Here is a 20,918-nt window from a genome sequence, read left to right on the forward strand (position 1 = left end):
CATCTGTAGGAAGAGGTGCAGTCGATGTTTCAGGCCAAGACCCTTCGTCAGGACTAACTGCAGAATTCCTGTTGTTTACATATTACTTTGTACTTGTTTGTGTTAAATTCCATCTGCCACTGCACAGCCCAACTTTCCAACTGATCTATATCCTAGTTCAACCATCCTTGGCATCTGCAACTCCAGCAATTTATGTGTAATCAGCAATGTTATCAGATCGCAAATATTCTCATCCAAGTTATTTATGTATATTACAAACAAAGAACCCAGCACAGTACCTTTGGTCTATCACTGGTCATAGATTCCAATCAGAATAGAAACCCTCTACCATTACCCTCTGCATCCTATTACCAAACTAAGTATGGAATGTTTGCCCATTATAATTTCTCCTACACCATACTTAAAATAGAAACACCTTTTATTTGGTACTTCTTTGTGACAGAACATGGCAAGGTACTTTTCAGCTAATAAAGTATTTTTAGTACCATAATATACAGAAGCAAATTGTACTCAGCAAGATCTCAGAAACAGAAATGTTCTAAATGGCCTTCTTATAGTTTGCTACCCTACTGTTACTCTTTAAGTGCTCTTTAAGGATGTCCATAGATGAGAGCATTTGGGCATCACTTTTACAGTATCCTTAAAGTGCCCTCTGACAAGAAGCTCCCCCCTAGACCACATCTTGATTCTGGCCTGTGTGCGGACAGAATTGCTGGGAGAACCTGACTTCGTTTAGTTTCTGCAGATGCTGATTTAAAATTTTAGTAATGAAAACAAGCCTTTTTTTTTCTTCTTTCTGTAATACAGGACAAGACCAGTGGCTACATGCTGGCCCACCAAATAATGAATACATGGACCAGAACTTCCAGCGCCTCAGTGGGATTTTGAACTTGCCTCCATCAGACTTGGCTGTGAAGGAAGCTCTACAAAACTCTCAGCTTTTTGGTGAGCAACTAGAATCCTGGATATACGAAAGCGTGGGCAAGTTCTGGTCAGCTACTGACACCTGTGTGGTAGAGCCTTCACTTTGCCCTGCACTACAGCCTTGTCAAAAAACGATCTGGAGTTCACTATCTGATGACCCCAAATCTGAACTGGGACCAGTAAAAGATGATGGCCGCCTGAGGTAGCAAAGGAGGATGGTTGTGGGGAGAGTTGGGCATATAGGACTCTAAGCCATGTGGAAAGAAACCCACCTGTGGGCTAGTGTGACAGTCCAGTGGTTTGTCAAGATTGATACTGGTACATACAAGAATGACTTCAGTGTGTTAAAAAGACCAAACATTTAACACAAGGATTGGGGGAAGGAGAAGCAGTTTTCTTCAGGTACCCTGGATCAACCAGTCCAATGCAGCTGTCTGAATTCCGGCAGGAATTGCACTGACATGTCTGTCCCCAGCATAATGTGGCTGCAAAAGGAGTGAAAAGACAGCGGTCCCCGATTGAGTGGCTTAGAGCAGATCTGAAGACGAGCTCATTATTTGCAGTTTCATACAACTGCCCTTTGAAATCCTTGTTCCTCAGCACTTCTGCTGTGTAGTTGTGACTGAATTTCAGTGGATACTGGATAGAAAGAAATGAAATCACTTGCTAGTTTGGAAGCCATTAGCTTGTCCCCGAGAGGACAAGAATCACTAACTTTAGATATTAAAGATTATTTACATGTGGCCTGAACTTCAGAACTCTGAATAATAAAGACATATGTTTTAACAACATTTTGTCATCAGTTTGTACTCATCATCAGTATGGACCCCATTGAGGGGCTAGGAATCATTTTCCATTTCAGGCCTTAAGTGTTAGCCTCAATCATGTCCAGAGCAGGTACATCAGAGTTCAACCCTAGAGTAAAGCTTCCTCTGTCTACTGATGCTGTGTGAGACTCCCTCGCAGTCTCCTCAGGCGACCCTTAACTGTCCCACAGCACGGCAACACAAGGTTTAGATAAAATGTGTAACACCTACAACAGTGCTTCATCAAATACTCACAGTGGTGGCAATGGATAGACAACCCAGACACTAGAGTTAAAATCCTATCTCTGCGAATTATACTAAACTTTAAATTAAACTTTAATTGCAAAACTACAGATTATTGCAAAAGCTCATCTTGTTCAATAATACCTTTCAGAAGATGTATGTTAAGTCCAATAAAAAACTCCAGAAATCCTGAAGTGGTTGGCTCTTAAATGTCCTGGTATGTCACTCACTTCACCGTAACAATTAGAAAGAATAAAAGCATGTATCCAGCGTTGACCCGGACACCAAACTCTCACAGGACAAAGAAATTCCTTAGTACAAGTCAAGTAGTTGATGTGCCTGTCAATATCTTAAAGACAATTTGCCTATCGTAATCCACTGGAACAGGACATACCCACCAGACGGGCGCCATGGTAGGCAGTAGATCTGGGAGTCCTCAGTATTGACTCTGACCCTATCAAGCCCCAGCACCTGGTTCTGCCAGTTAGTGATTCTTCCTCAACATGTTGGACAGTACTTGGAAGAGGCACAAAAGTTGCTCTGGGCCCAACACCCAGAGTGGCAGTAGCATTAACACTAAGTGTGCTGAATGAGTCCGGAAGGGCACAGCTGCTGGACTGGGTGTGCAGCGGGTAATAAGAAAACCATTAAGGGAAAATCTACTTGACCTCATCCTTGCCAATTTATCTGTGGCAGAGACAATTATCGAAGAGAATACTGGTCGGAGACTACAGGACTTCACATTTAAAATACCTGCCATTGTATTGCCAGTCAGAGTAGTGTGCTTAATGAATGAACTGAGAACAGACCTGGCAGCTCAAAACCAGGCATTTATAATGATGGATGACCAGCAGCAACAGAAATAATCATCTTCAAAATCTGTAATTTCATTTTCACCGGCAACATGTTCTCTTCCAAATTACAACCCACCCTATCTTAAGCAATAGATCACTGTCCTATCAACATCACTGGAACTAAGCAATGGAATTCACTCCTTAGAGGTATCTTGGCAGCACCTTCAGCAGTTCAACTATAACAGTTCAAAAAGGCAGCGCTCATCAGCACCTTCACGGATGTGGTTACGGGTGGGTAACTAATGCTGGCCATTCCAGATCTTCAGAAGCAAATAAATAAAAAACCTCTTGGAAGATATAGCATATATTACAAATACAAAATTCCTCAGACTTTGAAAATCTGAACAAGAAACAAAGTTGTTGGAAATGCTTAGCAGGTTGGGCAGCAGCTATTGTAAGGAAATGGAGTTTGTTTTAAGTCAATGATTTTTCATGGGCCAGATAAATCTGTACTATATTCTACATTGTCTACACTATCTTCTACACTCTCCCATCAACCGATGCCTGTGTAGATGCTCCATCTGTCATGTACAAAGCAAGTCAGCTGTCAACCCCTGCCAGTGTATGTGTAACAGACATCAGATACAAAATGAATTTTCTCTACACTCTCCCATCAAACACATCCAACACAAGAAACAGGTCAGGTCAGATAAACAACAAAGCCCTTTCCAACAGAACAAATGGGTATGGTTTCTTTTCTACTCTTACTCAGCCACCCTGAATGAGATTATTAATTTACAGATAAAGTAAGAAATGAATAAGGAAACAACAGGAATTCTGCAGATGCTGGAAATTCAAGCAACACACATCAAAGTTGCTGGTGAACGCAGCAGGCCAGGCAGCATCTGTAGGAAGAGGTGCAGTTGACGTTTCAGGCCGAGACCCTTCGTCAGGACTAATGAATAAGGAACTTACTTTTATTTGACCTGATCATTTATGCTGGAAGTTGCAAAGGATTATGTATGAAATCCAGTTATTTTGTTAGCCGAAGTTAATGGAGGAAGTAGACCAGCCAATATGGGCTTCAGACAAGGTTCAGCTGCAAATTCCATGGTTAAATGGCAGAGAATGCCATATTACATATGGCTAATTATGCAAAGTACAGGTTCTGGGGGCATTGGCAAAAGCAAATGGGAGATGAGGGTATTTTTTTTTCTTGACTGAGAGGAAGGCACGACTTGACCAAGGGGCTGAAGCAGATTCAACAAATGAAACTTTAATAGAGCAAGTTGCAAGTCTGGGAGAAGAAGTGGCAGTGAAACTAAATGGAGAGGTCTGGTAAGGCAACAGCACATTGACAATGGGCTGAAAGTACCCTCCTCCTCATTTTGTTTCATTCTTTACCAGGAGGGCATTAGCACTTTATGAGCATATCCCACTAAAGAAACAAATTGTTTTAAATACTCTTTACTGTGCAATAAAACTCATTTTCATTTGTGAAATGGAGGAATTGATAATACCTCCTCTATCAGTGCAGCAAGAGTTGTAAACCACTGCCCAAGGCTCACCTCACAACCCCAGCTCCATGTTTAAAAGAGTTTGTCTACCTGCCGTTTTGATTTTTCTATTCATGTTTACTTGGACAATTTGTATTGCTGGCAAAGGCTTTGTTACATAAAATATTTATACATCATGTATAGTTTTGTTTGCTATGCAACTATAGCTCCAGTCATATGTGACTGAACATCTGCCCTTCTCAGTTGTCAACAACTGTACCTTACTCCTATACATCATTTTGAATTTTTCAAGGAAATGGATAATTCATATTTTTGAACAATAAAATATATACCATATCAGTCACTAAATGTTATTTTGGTATCAGGTTGTGTGAGAATCCATAAATCTTGCTGTCAAATGCTGGAAAGTGTGACTCTTCTGTATTATAGAATCTTCACATTTGTATTGGCCTGTGTATTACTATCCTTCACCAGCCTCGTTCCGCCTTCAATTAACAGGGATCTGTCTGTTTTGTTGAAGACAGAAATGGAAATCACTCCGCATGAGAGAAAGTGTACTCTTCTTTGCTGACTCTCCTGTAAATTCATCAGGTTGAAAATATTCATAACACTGGACGATGATCAGTCTGATCCATTTACCACCTGCTTCCATGGCAGATCCCTCTGGAGTTGTTAATCTAACCAGGCTGTGGACATCTGTCATTCTTCAGGAAATTACTAAAAAGTGAAGAATGAATATTGTGAATCTAGACCAAGAGAAGAACCCCTGAGTCAGGTCTAGAGGAAGTCTTGAATGTGCTGCTGATATAGTTGTTATCATAGAACAAGGTCACTTAGTGTATCACTCCCATACAATTTATTGGAACAATCTACTTGACCCATTCCCAAATTAATTCCCTTTAGAAATTCTCAATTGAAACAGTATCCACCAACTTTTCAAAGAGTAGCTTTAAGATCGTGATTATCATGTAAATTCAGATAAAAGGGCACAGCAGTGTTACAGTTGATAGAACTACTGTGTCACGGATCCAGCACTCCAGGTTCAATCCAAGCAACGCACACAAAATGCTGGAGGAACTCAGCAGGCCAGGCAGCATCAATGGGAAAGGGTAGTGTCGATGGTTCGGGCAGTTTGATCCAATGCTGTTGTGTGGAGATTACACATTCATTCTGTGATTGTACAAGTTTCTTCCTACAGCCCAAAGACAAACAGGCAAGTACATTAAATGGTCTCTGGTGTATAAGTAAATGTTAGTATCTATAGGGAATTGAAGGGAATATGGGAGTATAACTTGGATGGGTGTAGGATTAGTGTGAGTGCATGCTTAGATACTTGCTGTGGGCTTTTGGGCTAAAGGCCCAGTTCCCCTACAATTTTTCTGATGACTTTGTCATTTTGTCTTCTTTCACTGTCTGCATGCTTGATGATTTTTATTTAGTTATTTATTGAGGTATAACACGGAATAGGCCCTTCCAGCCCTGCACCCAGCAAACCTAGCCTAATCATGGGACAATTTACAGTGACCAATTAACCTAATAATCAGTGCATCTTTGGACCGTGGGAAGAAACCCACACAATGGCGGGGAGGAGCACACAAACTCCTCAGGCAACAGCGGGTGTTGAATCTGGGTCACTGATACTGTAGAGCATTTTGCTAACCACCGCACTACCATGCCACCCCAATTTTTGAGAATTTGTATCAAATCAGCTTTCAAACTGCATTTTAATGCAAGCAACATCAGCTTCACCGGTTCATTCACATACCAAAACCCTCAATGCATAGCCCATTCCTTTAAATCAAGCCTTAAGGGGCTACTTTCCAGCATTCAGTGACTGGAATTGGAAACCGTTATCTAGCTGCAGCTTAACCAGGTGTTTGAGCAGTTTGATATAAGTTCTTGAATTTTATGCCCTGTATAATTTTATTATTTTCTTGTTTGCCATCTTCATTGATCTGTGCATGCCCAGATTCCTGTACATACAAGAGGAAATCCAAGCAACACACACAAAATGCTGCAGGAACTCAGCAGGCCAAGCAGCATCTATGGAAAAGCGTAAACAGTCGACGTTTCAGCTGAGACCCTTCATGAGGACATACATCCTGTACATAGTATAGAAATGCCCATAGGTACATTGCTGTAGATAATGATGTCAACGTGAATTCACAAATGAGGATCTCGTGCTTGCTTCCATACAGAAGTAACATTCCAGATTTCAGTGGTGCCTATGTTATATCAGGGATGTCTTTTCTCCTAGCTTGAACCAATCCGGGTAATATTCCTTACGATCTTGCATTGGAATGTGTTGAGATGTTGATGTAATAAAAGGGTTGATGCTGAAATTGAGATTCTTCTGGAATGTGAAGAAATGCTGGACAAAATGTTGCTAAGTTGAAAATGCTTTGGAATGAAATAGGATGGTGTTGCAACCAGGGTACTGGTGCTGTTGGAATGAGAAGAGGTAGGATTGGTGAGTGCTGAACTGAGGTTGTACCTGAACATTTGAGATGTTGCTGGATAAAGTGATGGAATGTAATGAGATGGTTGTAAAAGAAAGTGATGCAGAAATGAGATGGAATGGTGCTGTGATGTGATTAGTTGCAAATGGTATAGGATAACATGCAGTGGTCCTGGGATAGGATTATGTTACTGGATATATGGTATAATCAGATTATGCTAGGGTAAACTGAGGTAGCCTTAGAAGGAGATGTTGCTGGAGTGAGGTGACCTTGAAATGTTGTTTGTAAGATGATGCTGAAAGGATATGTTATTCAAGTGCACAGTGAATGTGATCCCGCTGAGATGAGATCAGATGATGCTGGTCCAGCAATGGGATGGTGCTCAAATCTGACGAAATGATAGAATGAAACTATACTAAAATGATATATTGTTGAAAGAAGCTGTTGATGGAATGAGATTAGATGGTGCTGGATGAAATGGAACCATAAAACTTCGGAGCAGAATTAGGCTATTCAGCCCATTGAGTCTGCTCTGCCATTCCACCACAATCAACCCCAGTCTCCTGCCTTTTCCATGTATGTAAGCTTTGACACCCTGACTAATCAAGGACCTTTCAACCTCTGCATTAAATATATTCAATGACTTGGCCTCCACAGCCATCTTTGGCAATGAATTCGACAAATTCACCACCCTCAGACTAAAAAAGTTCCTCATCATCTCCATTCTCAATGAACATCTGTCTATTCTGAGGCCGTGCCTCTGGTTGTAGACTCCCCAACTACAGGAAAAATCCACTCTGCATCTACTCTATCTAGGCCTTTCAACCTTTGATAGGTTTCAATGAGATCCCCCTCTCATTCTTTTAAATTCCAGCAAGTACAGGCCCAGTGCCGTCAAATGCTTCTCATATGTTAACCCTTTCATTCTTTTGAACCTCCATGGACCCTCGCCAATGCCGCACTCCTTTTCTTTGATTAGGAGCCCCAAAATGCTCATCCAAATCATTGCCATATAATGTAAGAAGAAACAGTCCCTACACCTGTGGCACTCCACTAGTCATTGGCAGCCAACTAGAAAAGGCCCTCTTTATTCCCACTCCTTGCCTCATGCCAGTTAACCAATTAATACCATGGATTCTTAAGCATCCTCATGTGTGGCACCTTGTCAAAGGCCTTCTGAAAATCTAAGTGAAATTCCCGACTCTCTTTTGTCTACCCTGTCTGTTTATCTCCACAAAGAATTACAATAGATTTATCAGGCAAGATTTCCCCTTAAGTAAATCATGCTGACTTTTGACTTATTTTATCATGTGCTTCCAAGTATTCTGAAACCTCATCCTTAATTATGGACAGCAATATCTTCCCAACCACTGAAGTCAGGCTAACTGGCCTACATTTTCTTTTTTTTCTGCCTCCCTCTCAAAAAGTAGAGTAACATTTGCAATTTTGCAGTCCTCTGGAACCATTCCAAAATCTAATGATTCTTGAAAGGTCACTACTAATGCATCCGCAGTCTCTTCACTCTCACTCCTGATTGGTCCTATTCTCACACAGCTCACCCTCTTGCTCTTCACATACTTGTAGAATGCCTTGGGATTTTCCTTAATTCTGCTTGCCAAGGCTTCTCATGGCTCCTTCTAGCTCTCCTAATTTCATTTTCATTCTTGGGCTCCTTCCTGGCACTCTTGTAATTTTCTCGAGCTCTAACAGTACCTAGTTTCTTGAACCTTTCAAAACCTTTTTTCTTCATAACTAGATTTTCTATATCCTTTGTACACTATGGTTCTTTTACCCTACCATACTTTCCCTGCCTCAATGGAACATACCTATACAGAACGCCATGCAAATGTTTCCTGCATTTCCCTGAGAAAATCTGCTCCGAATTTATGTTTCCCAGTTCCTGCCTAATAGCATGATATTTCCCCCACCCCAATTAAATGTTTTCTCAAATTGTCTGCTCCTATCCCTCTCCAGTGCTATGGTGAAGGAGATAGAATTGTGATCACTACCTCCAAAAGTGCTCTCCCGCAGAGAGATCTGACACCTGACCAGGTTCATTTCCCAAAACCAGATCAAGTACAGCCTGTCCTCTAATAACTTATCTACATATTGTGTCAGGAAACCTTCCTGAACACACCTAACAAACCCCACCCCATCTAAACACCTTGCTTTAAGGAGATGCCAGTCAATATTAGGGAATTAAAATTACCCATCACAACAACTCTATCATTATTACACCGTTCCAGAATCTGCCTCCCAGCTGCTCCTTGATGTCTCAGTTACTAATGAAGGGGGTCTATAAAAAACACCCAGTAGAGTTATTGCCTGTTTCTGACATCCACCCACGATGACTTGGGAGTCAATCCCTCCATGACTTCTTCCTTTTCTGCAGCCGTGATACTATCTCTGATTAGCAGTGCCACTCCCCCGCCTCTTTTGCCTCCCTCCCTGTCCTTTTTGAAACATCTAAAGCCTGGCACACTCAGCAGTCATTCCTGCTCCTGAGTCTTCCAAGTCTCTGAAATAGCCACAACATCGTAGTTCCATGTATTGATCCACGCTCTAATTTCATCTGCCTTATTTATCATACTAGTTGCATTAAAATAGACACATCTCAAACCATCTGGCTGAGTGCTTCTTTGCTCTATCATCTGCCTATCCTTCCTCACAAACTCCCTACAAGCTGTCACTATTTGTGCGCCAACCGCCCCATCCTCTGCCTCTTCACTTCGGTTCCCACCATCCCGCAAATCTAATTTAAACCCTCCCTCCCAGGAAATTGGTTCCCCTCCAGTTCAGGTGCAACCCGTCCCACTTGTACAGGTCACTCCTTCCCCAGAAAAGATTCCAATAATCCAAGAACTTGAAACCCTGGCCCCTGCATCATCTCCTCAGCCACTCATTCATCTAAGCTGTCTTCTTGTTCTGACCTTCACGAGCTCGTGGTACTGGGAGTAATCCAGAGATTACCACCTTGGAGGTCCTACTCTTCAGCCTCCTTCCTAACTCCCTAAACTTACTCTGGTTGCTGACCCTCCCCTTCAAGAACATTCAGCACGGCTCAGAGGCATCCTGGACCCCAGCACCTGGGAGGCAACACACTATCCTGGTGTCCCTTTTACTGCCACAGAATCTATCTGTTCCCCCTAACTATTGAGTCCCCTATGACTATTGCTCTGCCTGACTTCACCCTACGCTTCTGAGGCTCAGAGCTGACCACACTGCTATTGGTCTGGCTGCTGCTGCTTTGCCCAGACAGTCCATCCCCCTCAGGGGTCTACCTGTTGCTGAGGGGAATGGCCACAGGGGGACCCTGCACTGACTTCCTTCTCCCTTTACCCCTCTCAATGTTCACCCATCTACTCCCCAAATTCTGCACTCTGGGTGTAACCACTTGCTCAGAAGTCGTATCATCCAAGTCCAACTCCAGCTGGAGTTAAGGAATGTTAGAGCTGAGCTATATTTGGATGGTGTGAGGAATGGATTATGGATGTGAGAGAGAAACTGCTCTAATTTAGTAAATGAATGAATTTGCTATGTGTGTTTCTGTTGGATTGGTATTGGTGAATATAATGAGACTGGACCAGTGGGCTGATTCACTGTTGGAAAGAGGTGAGTTCTGAATTAATGCCTTTGGGTTCGGTGAAGCCAATGTTAAGCAAAGACAGAAATGTTCTAATTTTTACATTTATTACAAGTTGATTGTTTTTTGATACAAATTGCTTCACAAAATCTTGATGCATTGCTAACAGGTTTATAACTAGTTCTATATATGCTGAAAGTGTGCACCTGAAAGGAGCACGTAGGTGGTGTTTATTCGTACAAAAATATTCTGAAAAAATGCTTACTTACAATAGCAGCAGATTTTTGGAGACATCTAAAGTTTTAAACACGAGAAGGTCTGCAGATGTTGGAAATTTTTTTTTTAATTTTATTTTTATTTGGATAAGGAATTCACAAATATCATGTACTTTTTTCACACATATAACCTTTTCCATTTTTTTATATGTATAAAACTACAATTATTTATACATTCTTAAGTACACATTGAGATGATATAAAAGGAAAATAAACATTTAAAGCAGAATACACAAAATGCTGGCAGAATTCAGCACGTCAAGCAGCATCTATGGAAATGAACGAACAGTCGGCGTTTCAGAACTGGAAAGGAAGGGGGAAGATGATAGAATAAAAAGGTGGTGGATGGGGAAGGAGGATAGCTGGAAGGTGATAGAGGAAGCCAGGTGGGAGGAGATAGAAAGAGCTGGAGAGGAAGGAATTTGATAGTAAAGGAGAGAGGACGATAAAAGGAAGGAAGAAGGGCACCAGGGGAGACGATAGGCAAGTGAGAAGAGGTAAGAGGGCAGAGATGGGAAGAGAAGAGGGAGGAGGGAACATTTTTTAACCAGAAGGAGAAATCGATATTCGTGCCATCAGGTTGGAGGCTACCCAGAGGGAATATAAGCTGCTAAAATGAAGCCACCCAGAAGGTGGCTTCATCTTAGCACAAGAGGAGGCCATGGACTGATGTGTTGGAACGAGAATGAGAATCGGAATTAATATGTTTGGATACTGGGAATTTCCACTTTTAGCAGATGGAGCGGAGGTTCTCAATGGAGCACTTTGCCTAATTTATGATGGATCTCATCAACGTAGAGGAGGCTGCTTCAGGAGCACCTGATGCAATAGATGACCCCAGCAGATTTACAAGTGAAGTGTTGCCTCACCTGTAAGAACTGCCTGGGTCCCTGAATGGAGGGAAGGGAGGAGGTGAACGGGCAAGTGTAGCAAATTGCTGCTTGCAGGGATAAGTGCCGGGAGGGATATTTGTGGGGTGGGATGAATGGGCAAGGGCACCACAGAGGGACCGATCTTTGCGGGAAGCAGAGAGAGAGGAGGAGATAAACATATGTTTGGTGGTAGGATTGCTTATGTTTGATTGCAGAAGTTGGAAGGATGATGTGTTGGATGCAGAGGATCATGGGGTGGTAGGTAAGGACAAGAAGAACTTATGATTGTTCAGGCGATAGGAAGATGGAGCGAGTTTGCATATTCAGGAAATGAAGGCGATACGGGTAAACCAGTGTCAATGGTGAAGGAAAGGAAACTGTTCCTTGAAGAAGGAGGACATCTCTAATGTCCCAAAAAGGAAAGCTGCACCCTGGGAACAGATGCAGCAGAGACAGGGGAACTGAACAAGGGAGTGGCATTTTTACAGGAGGCAGGGTGGGAAGAGGTACAGTAAAGATAACTGTGGGAATCGATAGATTTATAAAAGATGTCGGTCAACAGTTTGTCTCCAGCAATGGAAACAGAGATTGGGAAAGGGGAGGGAGGTGTAGAAATGGACTGTGAATATAAGGGCAGGGTGAAAGTTAGAAGCAAAGTTGATGAAAATGATGAGCTCAGCACAGGTGCATGAAGCAGCACCAATGCAGTCATCAATGTAGTGAAGGAAGAGTTGGGGAGCATTACCAGGGTAGGTTTGGAACATAGACTGTTCTACATTGCCAATTAAAGAGGCAGGTGTACCTCGGGCCCATGGTTCCTCTCGAGTCTGAAGAAAGTGGGAGGAGCCGAAGGAAGAATTGTTGAGTTAAGAACCAGTTCTGCCAGACGGAGAAAGGTGGTGGGGGAAGAAAGAAATGGGGAGTTTTAAGGACTTCTTGTTAGGGGATAGAAGTGTATAGGACTGGTGAAAAGGAGACATTCAGGTCTAGGGAATTGAAAGTTACTGAGGAGATCAAGGGCAAGAGAAGTGCTGATGTAGGTGGGAAGGGACTGAACCAAGGGGGATAGAGTGGAGTCAAGGTATGAGGACATGTTCAGTGGGCAGGAGCAGGCAAAGACGATAGGCCTACCCGGACTGGACTGTCAGGTTTGTAAAGTTGTGTTTTTGGGGTTAAGTGTCCAAGTATTAAAGGACATTGTGTGAACATTGTATTGCATTAATTTTCAGTCTTTGAAGCATGCAATATTTGAGTGGATGCTCAAGGTCCTAGACAATTGCAAGTGGACAGCGGCAAGACTGACTTCCATGAAGGCACAAATTTTGGGTTGAGTTAAGAGGGATGTGAGAAGGTTAGACCAGTAAATGTTGGAATCAGGAATGAACAGCCTGATAAGACGTTGGAGGCAGAGATTGGTGCAACATTTAAGAAGCATCCAGATGAGAACTTTTATCAACAAAGACAATGGACCAAGTACTCATAAATGGAGTTAGTGTAGGTGGGTAAGTGATAGTTGGAACGAGCTCTGTGGCCAGGGGGCCTGTTTCTGTGCTGTACAACTCTATGAGCCTCAGTGAGGTGGGTCACGAATGCAGTAATCTAATTGGCAAACATATCTCTGCATATGTTTCATTCAGCACATTAGCCAATTAGTTCACTTGAATTATGGCACTAAAATCGTAAAGAGAATGGGAATGTAAATTTCACCTCTTGAAGCAGCTGCCATTGGCTTTTCCAGTCAGAGGGTGGAGTCAGAAATGATTCTAACACTGCCCATTGGAACGTTCATTAGATTCTCATCAGTAAGAGATATAAATCTAACAATTAGCAACAACTTACATAATGTAAGAAATGACAAGAGTATAGTTTTTTAAATCAGTATTTAACCAGAAAGGAGCAGGAGGTGTAAAAGTACCAAAGAGGGACGTCCCCGGATCTAACAGGAAATATGCAGCCTTGAGGGAAATACAGAGCCCGACACAATTTTCCCTGCACCAGGCAGGACATTTACGGTGAGTTAGCCTCAGCTTAAGCACTGTGTTTATCCATCTACAGGACAGATGCTGTCTCCTCACATTTGCTGACCGAGTCAAAATGGACAATAAGTGTCTACAGGAATAATTCCTTGCAGAAATGTGAGGTCATCTGTCTAGTGCTGAGCATTAATTGGAATATTTTCTAAATGGCAAATAATTGGCAACTCTGAAAGAACAGAGACTTAAAGCATTAACTGAAAGGAGTAGGGGTAATACAAGAAATTGGCCTTGAGACCAGCCATGACCTTCCTGAACAGTGAAACATTCAGGGAACTGAATAATTCCTCCTATTTTCTAATATTGTTTTAAGATAATTTAAAAAATCATTAAAATAGCTGATGGAATGTCAGTCTTTACCACGGGACAATTGGAAGTTTTGTTTTGTTTGTATTAGGCTCTAAATGAAACTCCAAACTAAATACTTGATTCAATTTTGAAAGGATAAGGTGACTTGGATAAGGTGCAACAAAAACTCAGTGCAGGTCAGTGATTAAATTGTGAAGGTATTACAAGTACTTCCATTCCTTGCATGTGAAGTTTCAGGAGAGTACAGGCAAAGAGTTGTAGATGAATTTGATAGGATCCTCAGTGATAAGCCATAGGGGTTATAGTCTGAAAGTGAGTGCACATCCTTTAAGGAGTGATATTGGTTAAGGGAAAGTGCAGTGGCATTCACTTTAAAAAAGCTGGAGCCTGTGTTAACCTGCCAGTGGAACTTCTTTTTTCATCAATGACTTAATAGTATATATAACTGAATATACAGTTTGTAATTTGTCCTTTTTGTTAAAGACTCTATTCTTGTTCAGATTCACTTAGGATTATAAAGATGTTCATGGGATTTGTATATGACGTGTTCAAATCTGTTCAAAGGTCCATTTTCCACCTTCCACTGACTCCACACACAACTGAACCATTAGATAGTTGGTTCAGTGATTATTAGATGGGTAATATTCAGGCAAACACTGCAAATTTACTTTCTTTCTGTAGTTACTTGTAGTGCTGAGGACAAATATTTGTCAGGAGTGACTGCTAATGTGCAGAAATGTAACGCAAACCCTCCAGCTCAGTGAGCCAGGCAAAGGTTGGATGGTTTTATGAAGTAACACCCCGCACTGGAATCAGCGGAGAATGCACTGAGTCACACTGAATTGGGTGAGAAATACATTACATTACTCTGGACTCAGCGGGTGTTTCACTTGATCCTATCAATGGGTGTTCCTCTAGATCTGGCCGGGCATTATCAACTCTGGAATTTCAGAACAAAATACGTATCGATCATTTTATTTATAAATTCCAGTACTGGTAATCCAACATTGATCACTTGAATGTGCACCCATCCATGTTGAGTTATTTACTCACACTGAGAGAAAGTGGTTCTTGTCAACCAAACACATCCACCCACAGAACAATTTTCCACTCCACATTAGCACATGGGATTCTGCAGGGGACTTGTCCTGGAGGTTGGTTGGCTGCCTTGTTTTGATGTTCTTTGCACTGACTACTCGATCTACATTCAGCAGCATGAAGAACCTTGCGAGAGCCTTGTGTTGAATTCACAGACATACAAAAAAAAAAGGATATATATAAAAATGTCCTCTCTGAAAAACAAAGGACACCTAATATTTCCAGGGTCCCATTTCATCACAGTTCTAAATAATTAAATTTTCCTGGTCATCTTCAAAATAGTTTTATAAAAATGTGTTAATATGTTAGATTCACTGTAGACAGATTGTTCACCATTGTTCATCCCAGAGGCTGCTGGAACCTAGACCATATGGTTGCCAAGAATGGTGGACATTTCAGGGTGGTGTTCAATGAGTCACACGAGGTGGAAATAGTGTCTTGACAGGTGACCTGCACACAGAAATTGTTGGCAGTTGTTTTGAAAAGATTTGTCGTGTCAAACTTGATGCCACACAGTTCACTCATGACTGAGCTAGTGGTCTGTGGTGTCACCTGAACTCCACGGGCTGACATGGCTGTTGCTGAGCTCAGTCCATAATTTGTAGATGAGTTGAACTTTCCCTCTTCGGTATCCAGGAATACAAAAGCTTTGTCCAGCTGCTGACCATTCCAACAGCGAAGATAGGAAGGCCAGCAGTACTGATTCTCACTAGCTGTGGGGCAAAACAGAGGAAGACTTTTAAATGTCTTTATCCCACCACTTTGGAAGAGACATTACAATGAAACAGTTATAAAGTGGAAATGACCATGACAAGACTGAACATCACAATCCCTGTCAGAGCGAGTAGGTCAGTAAATACTGTTTCTGAAGTGGGTTACAATCCCACTCTGGCTCTTGGTAGAGGTAGTAATGAAGACGCCAGGGACTACATTCTCCACTTTATTGCTGGATGGCATAAGGGGTAGACTTCTGCCCATCTCTGAGTGTACATGGTGACTGCCCATCCCCACTCTAACTGTACATGGTGATTGTCCCTTCTCTGAATGTACACAGTGACTGCCTGTCCACATTGGTTTAAAATCAAAAGACTGGCAAAGTAGATTGGGAGCAGCTACTTGTAGCTACATCTATGCCGGATAAGTAGAAGTCATTTGGTAACTGATTTATTAGTCATGTGTTATAGTGAAGAACTTTGTTTCGCATGCTACCCAGACAGATCATAACAAGCATGAGCACCTCGAGGTTATACAAAGGGAGAACAATAACAGAATGGAAGATGTAGTGTTATGGTTATGGAGAAAGTACAATATATCCATTCAAGAGTCCCACAGCAGCAAGACAGAAGCTGTCACTGAACCTGCTGGTATGTTTTTTCAAGCTTTTGCATTCCTGCCCAATGAAAGATGGGAGAAGAGGGAATCACCATGGTGGGAGGGGACTTTGATAGTGTTTACTATTTTCCTGAGGCAATAGGAAGGGTAGATAGATGGCTTAGGGCTAGACAACAAAATCTGGGCCTGGAGCAAGTCACTGGGCAGTGTGTTCTCGGCCCGGGCTCTTTGTAGCAGCAGTGCCTGGATCCTAGCGCAAGGTGCAATGCGCTGTTTAGACAATTTAAACACTGACCCAGATTGGAGGTGAGAGTCAATTTCTCTCACTCTTCGCAATCTTCAGTCCTCTTTCCAGGGCATGGAGCCTTTTGCTATTCTGCCATTGGGTCAATTTAAATGCTGGACCAGATAGATGAAAAGACGGTGTTGGTTGGGACGAGAGTTGATTTTGCTCGCTCTCTGCGATAGTCGTCTCCATGGCGCTGAGGCTATGAAGACTGCCCTGGCTGCTGTGCTCCGTGCCCTCCAATATGATGAACTGATATGCAAGGCTTGAGGCCTGCTCTGGGCTGCTCTGGAGTTTGGATCTGAGAAATATGCCAGATTTTCTTAACTTACTGTGAAAGTAGAAACACTGGTATGCTTGTTTGGCCATACTGACTACATGGTTGTAACATGACAAATCAGAAATATTTGCAGAGGGATGAGGGTGGAGATGTTCCCAATGATTTCCACCTCAGCACCATTATTACAGAAAGGACTGTATGCTCTGGTTTACTTTTTAACCATATAACAATTACAGCACGGAATACAGGCCATCTCGGCCCTTCTAGTCCGTGCCGAACTCTTACTCTCACCTAGTCCCACTGACCTACACTCAGCCCATAACCCTCCATTCCTTTCCTGTCCATATAGCTGTCCAATTTAACTTTAAATGACAACATCGAACCTGCCTCAACCACTTCTGCTGGAAGCTCACTCCACACAGCTACCACTCTCTGAGTAAAGGAGTTCCCCCTCATGTTACCCCTAAACTTTTGTCCTTTAACTCTCAACTCACGTCCTCTTGTTTGAATCTCCCCCACTCTCAATGGAAAAAGCCTATCCACGTCAACTCTATCTATCCCCCTCATAATTTTAAACACCTCTATCAAGTCCCCCCTCAACCTTCTACACTCCAAAGAATAAAGACCCAACTTGTTCAACCTTTCTCTGTAACTTAGGAGATGAAACCCAGGCAACATTTTAGTAAATCTTCTCTGTACTCTCTCAATTTTGTTGACATCTTTCCTATAATTCGGTGACCAAAACTGTACACAATACTCCAAATTTGGCTTTACCAATGCCTTGTACAATTTCAACATTACATCCCAACTCCTATACTCAATGCTCTGGTTTATAAAGGCCAGCATACCAAAAGCTTTCTTCACCACCCTATCCACATGAGATTCCACCTTCAGGGAACTATGCACCATTATTCCTAGATCCCTCTGTTCTACAGCATTCTTCAATGCCCCACCATTTACCATGTATGTCCTATTTTGATTAGTCCTACCAAAATGTAGCACCTCACATTTTTCAGCATTAAACTCCATCTGCCATCTTTCAGCTCAGTCTTCTAACTGGCCTAAGCCTCTCTGCAAACTTTGAAAGCCTACTACATTGTCCACAACTCCACCTATCTTAGTATCATCTGCATACAGGTTTCCCCCGCCATCCGAAAGTAGAGCGCTCCTATGAAATGGTTTGTAAGCCGGAATGTCATAAAGCGAAGAAGCAATTATCATTTATTTATATGGGAAAAATTTTGTGAGCGTTGGCAGACCCAAAAATAACCTACCTAATCATGCCAAATAACACATAAAACCTAAAATAACAGTAACATATAGTAAAAGCAGGAATGATATGATAAATACACAGCTTGTATGAAGTAGAAATACTTTTCCACAATCATTGCCTGAACTGTTCTCTGCAGCGAAAATCTCACGCAAGCGCCGCCAGCAAAAACACGGCGCAACCACTGTTGGCAAAAACACTCTCTCCAGTAACCTTTAAGCTATGAAGCTGCCAAATCATACCATTTAACACATAAAAATACACAGCCCATATAAAGTAGAAATAATGTATGTACAATGTAATACCACTTACCGGAATTGGGAAAGCACTGAGCACATTCATGATGGTGTGTTAGACTGAGTCGTTGGAGTTTGGTTGGTGCAGTGGCCCCCACCCTCCAGGCAGCGACTCAATACCGATCTGTGAAGTATGCAGTGGTAGCTGGGAGGCACACAGCACATCCTTAAGAAAAAAGCAGAAATAAACAAGCTAATGAATTAGGTGCCACCCGGCACCTAATTAATTAGCATGTTTATTTCGGCTTTTTTCTTAAAGATGTGCTGGGTGCCTCCCGGCTACCGCTGCATTCTCCGCGAATCGGAATCTGTCCGTGGCCTGGGGGTTGGGGTGGTGGGATGCTGGGGTGTCATCTCATCGTCGTCAGTTTCCATTAGAGCAGGCAGCTCATGTTCTCCTATGACTGCCCGCCTCGATGTCGAAGGTCGAGGTTCATCGTCTGCTGTGGCTGATGTGGAAGGCTTGCTTGACTGCTGAGCCTCGCGCATTTTTCTATCATACAGTTCTTTGTAAGCATTCAAACCATCTTGCAAATATCCCCTAAACTGACATACCCTTTCAAATTTAAAGTCGTACTTTATCATTACTCATTTGGTTTCAATTGTTATCCTTTTCTCTTCCAATTGCATCAGCTCTTCATCTATCAGTTCTTGGTCACGGGATGCCAAAACCTCTTCAACATTATCTTCGTCAGCTTCCACAAGCCAAACTCACTTTGTCCTTACTTCATTCACCACGATCGAAATGCTTAATTATGTCTAGTTTTACGCTAAGTGTAACACCCTTACAAGCTCTTTCAGGATTTTCCAATAGTTTAGAACTCATCTTGCAAACGGCTGCTCACAGGCACGTGTTTAAGCAATGCCGGCAAGAATGAAGTTCCGAATCCGGGGGAGAGCGGCTGCTCAGGGCGCATGCTGCCTTTTATCGGGCGCTGCTTTTATCGTAACAGTGAAAACACCTTCTGTTAGCGAAAATAGGGTACTAATGTAGGTCTTCCGTAACAGTGAGGTTTCGTAACGTAAACGTTCGAAAAGCGGGGGACACTTGTACTTACTAATCCAATTTACCACCCCATCATCCATATCATTAATATATATGACAAACAACATTGGACCCAGTACAGATCTCTGAGGCACACTGCTAGACACCGTCCTCGAATCTGACACACAGTTATACACCACTACTCTCTGGCGTCTCCCATCCAGCCACTGCTGAATCCATTTTACTACTTCAATATTAATACCTAACGATTGAACCTTCCTAACTAACCTTTCATGTGGAACCTTGTCAAAGGCCTTACTGAAGTCCATATAGACAACATCCACTGCCTTACCCTCGTCAACTTTCTTAGTAACTTCTTCAAAAAATTCAATAAGATTTGTCAACATGACCTTCCACGCACAAATCCATGTTGACTGTTCCTAATCAGACCCTGTCTATCCAGATAATTATATATACCATCTCTAAGAATACTTTCCATCAATTTACCCACCACTGACGTCAAACTCACAGGCCGATAACTGCTAGGTATACTCTTAGAACCTTTTTCAAACAATGGAACAACATGAGCAATACGCCAATCCTCCAGCACAATCCCTGTTTCTAATTACATTTGAAATATTTCTGTCAGAGCCCCTGCTATTTCCACACTAACTTCCCTCAAGGACCTAGGGAATATCCTGTCAGGACCCAGAGACTTATGTATTTGAAGTCAATGATGAATGTTGTTTTGAATGTATGCTACCAAGCCCTCTATTTAAAATTGAAATAATGAGAGTTCAAGGCTCAATGATGGACAGCAAGTTAAGGATACCTAATGGAGGTATTAATTTTAACTGACATTTCAATGACAAACTCATCTTCATCAAGAATGATTCCTGGGTATGTGTAGTCCGGTGGTATTTATACCCTGCCATCCATCCTTCCTGATTGGTTAGTCCTCATCCAATCAGGTCTCCACTGTCCCACCTTTTCACATTTGAATTCCAGTTCTTACTTAGAGCATGATCTTCATGTTTGTTAAGATTCTTTTCCACTAGTTTTATTTCAATGGCTACCTTCACCAGACAGCCCCAAAAGCCATTGGTGCGGCACAGTAGTTTTCTGCCATCAAAATCAATCCTGTGGCCATTGCAAATGCAGTGTTTTGCTACCGCCAATTTCACTGGGTAACCCAAATGGATACAACTCCTGTGCTCCTAGATGCAGGTTTCTGTGACAAAACTAGTCACAGGCCTCCAGCAGAAAGGCAACCACCTACTACCCACTCTCTGGTTTCTTCCACAAAGCCAATAATAATGCAATTTACCACTTCATCTTGAATGGTGAGTGACTGAACCTTCTTGACCAATCTCACTTGTGGGACCTTGTCAAATGCCTTGCTAAAGTCCATGTAGACAATTTCCACCACCTTGCATTCAGCCACTTCCCTGGTAACTTCCTCAGAAAAAACCCTTTCAGATTGGTTAGACAAAATCCATCACACACAAAGCCATGCTGACTATCCTGATTGGTCCATGCCTATCTAAATATATATC

General features: G+C 42.2%; 2 protein-coding genes across 4 annotated transcripts in view; one reads left to right on the plus strand and one right to left on the minus strand.

Annotated features, from left to right (window-relative positions):
* The window catches only part of xylt2 (xylosyltransferase II), a 312,882-nt gene extending 308,260 nt beyond the window's left edge, over positions 1-4,622 (plus strand). For all 3 annotated transcript variants that reach the window (XM_072242003.1, XM_072242005.1, XM_072242004.1), the window contains one exon: positions 808-4,622. In XM_072242003.1, the coding sequence (XP_072098104.1) occupies positions 808-1,130 (323 nt within the window). In that variant the 3' untranslated portion in view covers positions 1,131-4,622. The remainder of the gene's footprint in view (positions 1-807) is intronic.
* A 10,223-nt stretch (positions 4,623-14,845) lies between these two features.
* The window catches only part of LOC140187430 (uncharacterized), a 73,202-nt gene continuing 67,129 nt past the window's right edge, over positions 14,846-20,918 (minus strand). Inside the window, exon 2 of the mRNA XM_072242750.1 lies at positions 14,846-15,626. Coding sequence (XP_072098851.1) covers positions 15,253-15,626 — 374 coding nt within the window. The 3' untranslated portion in view covers positions 14,846-15,252. The remainder of the gene's footprint in view (positions 15,627-20,918) is intronic.

The sequence above is a fragment of the Mobula birostris genome, chromosome 24 (assembly GCF_030028105.1).
Source record: "Mobula birostris isolate sMobBir1 chromosome 24, sMobBir1.hap1, whole genome shotgun sequence".
In the NCBI taxonomy this organism is placed as follows: domain Eukaryota; kingdom Metazoa; phylum Chordata; class Chondrichthyes; order Myliobatiformes; family Myliobatidae; genus Mobula; species Mobula birostris.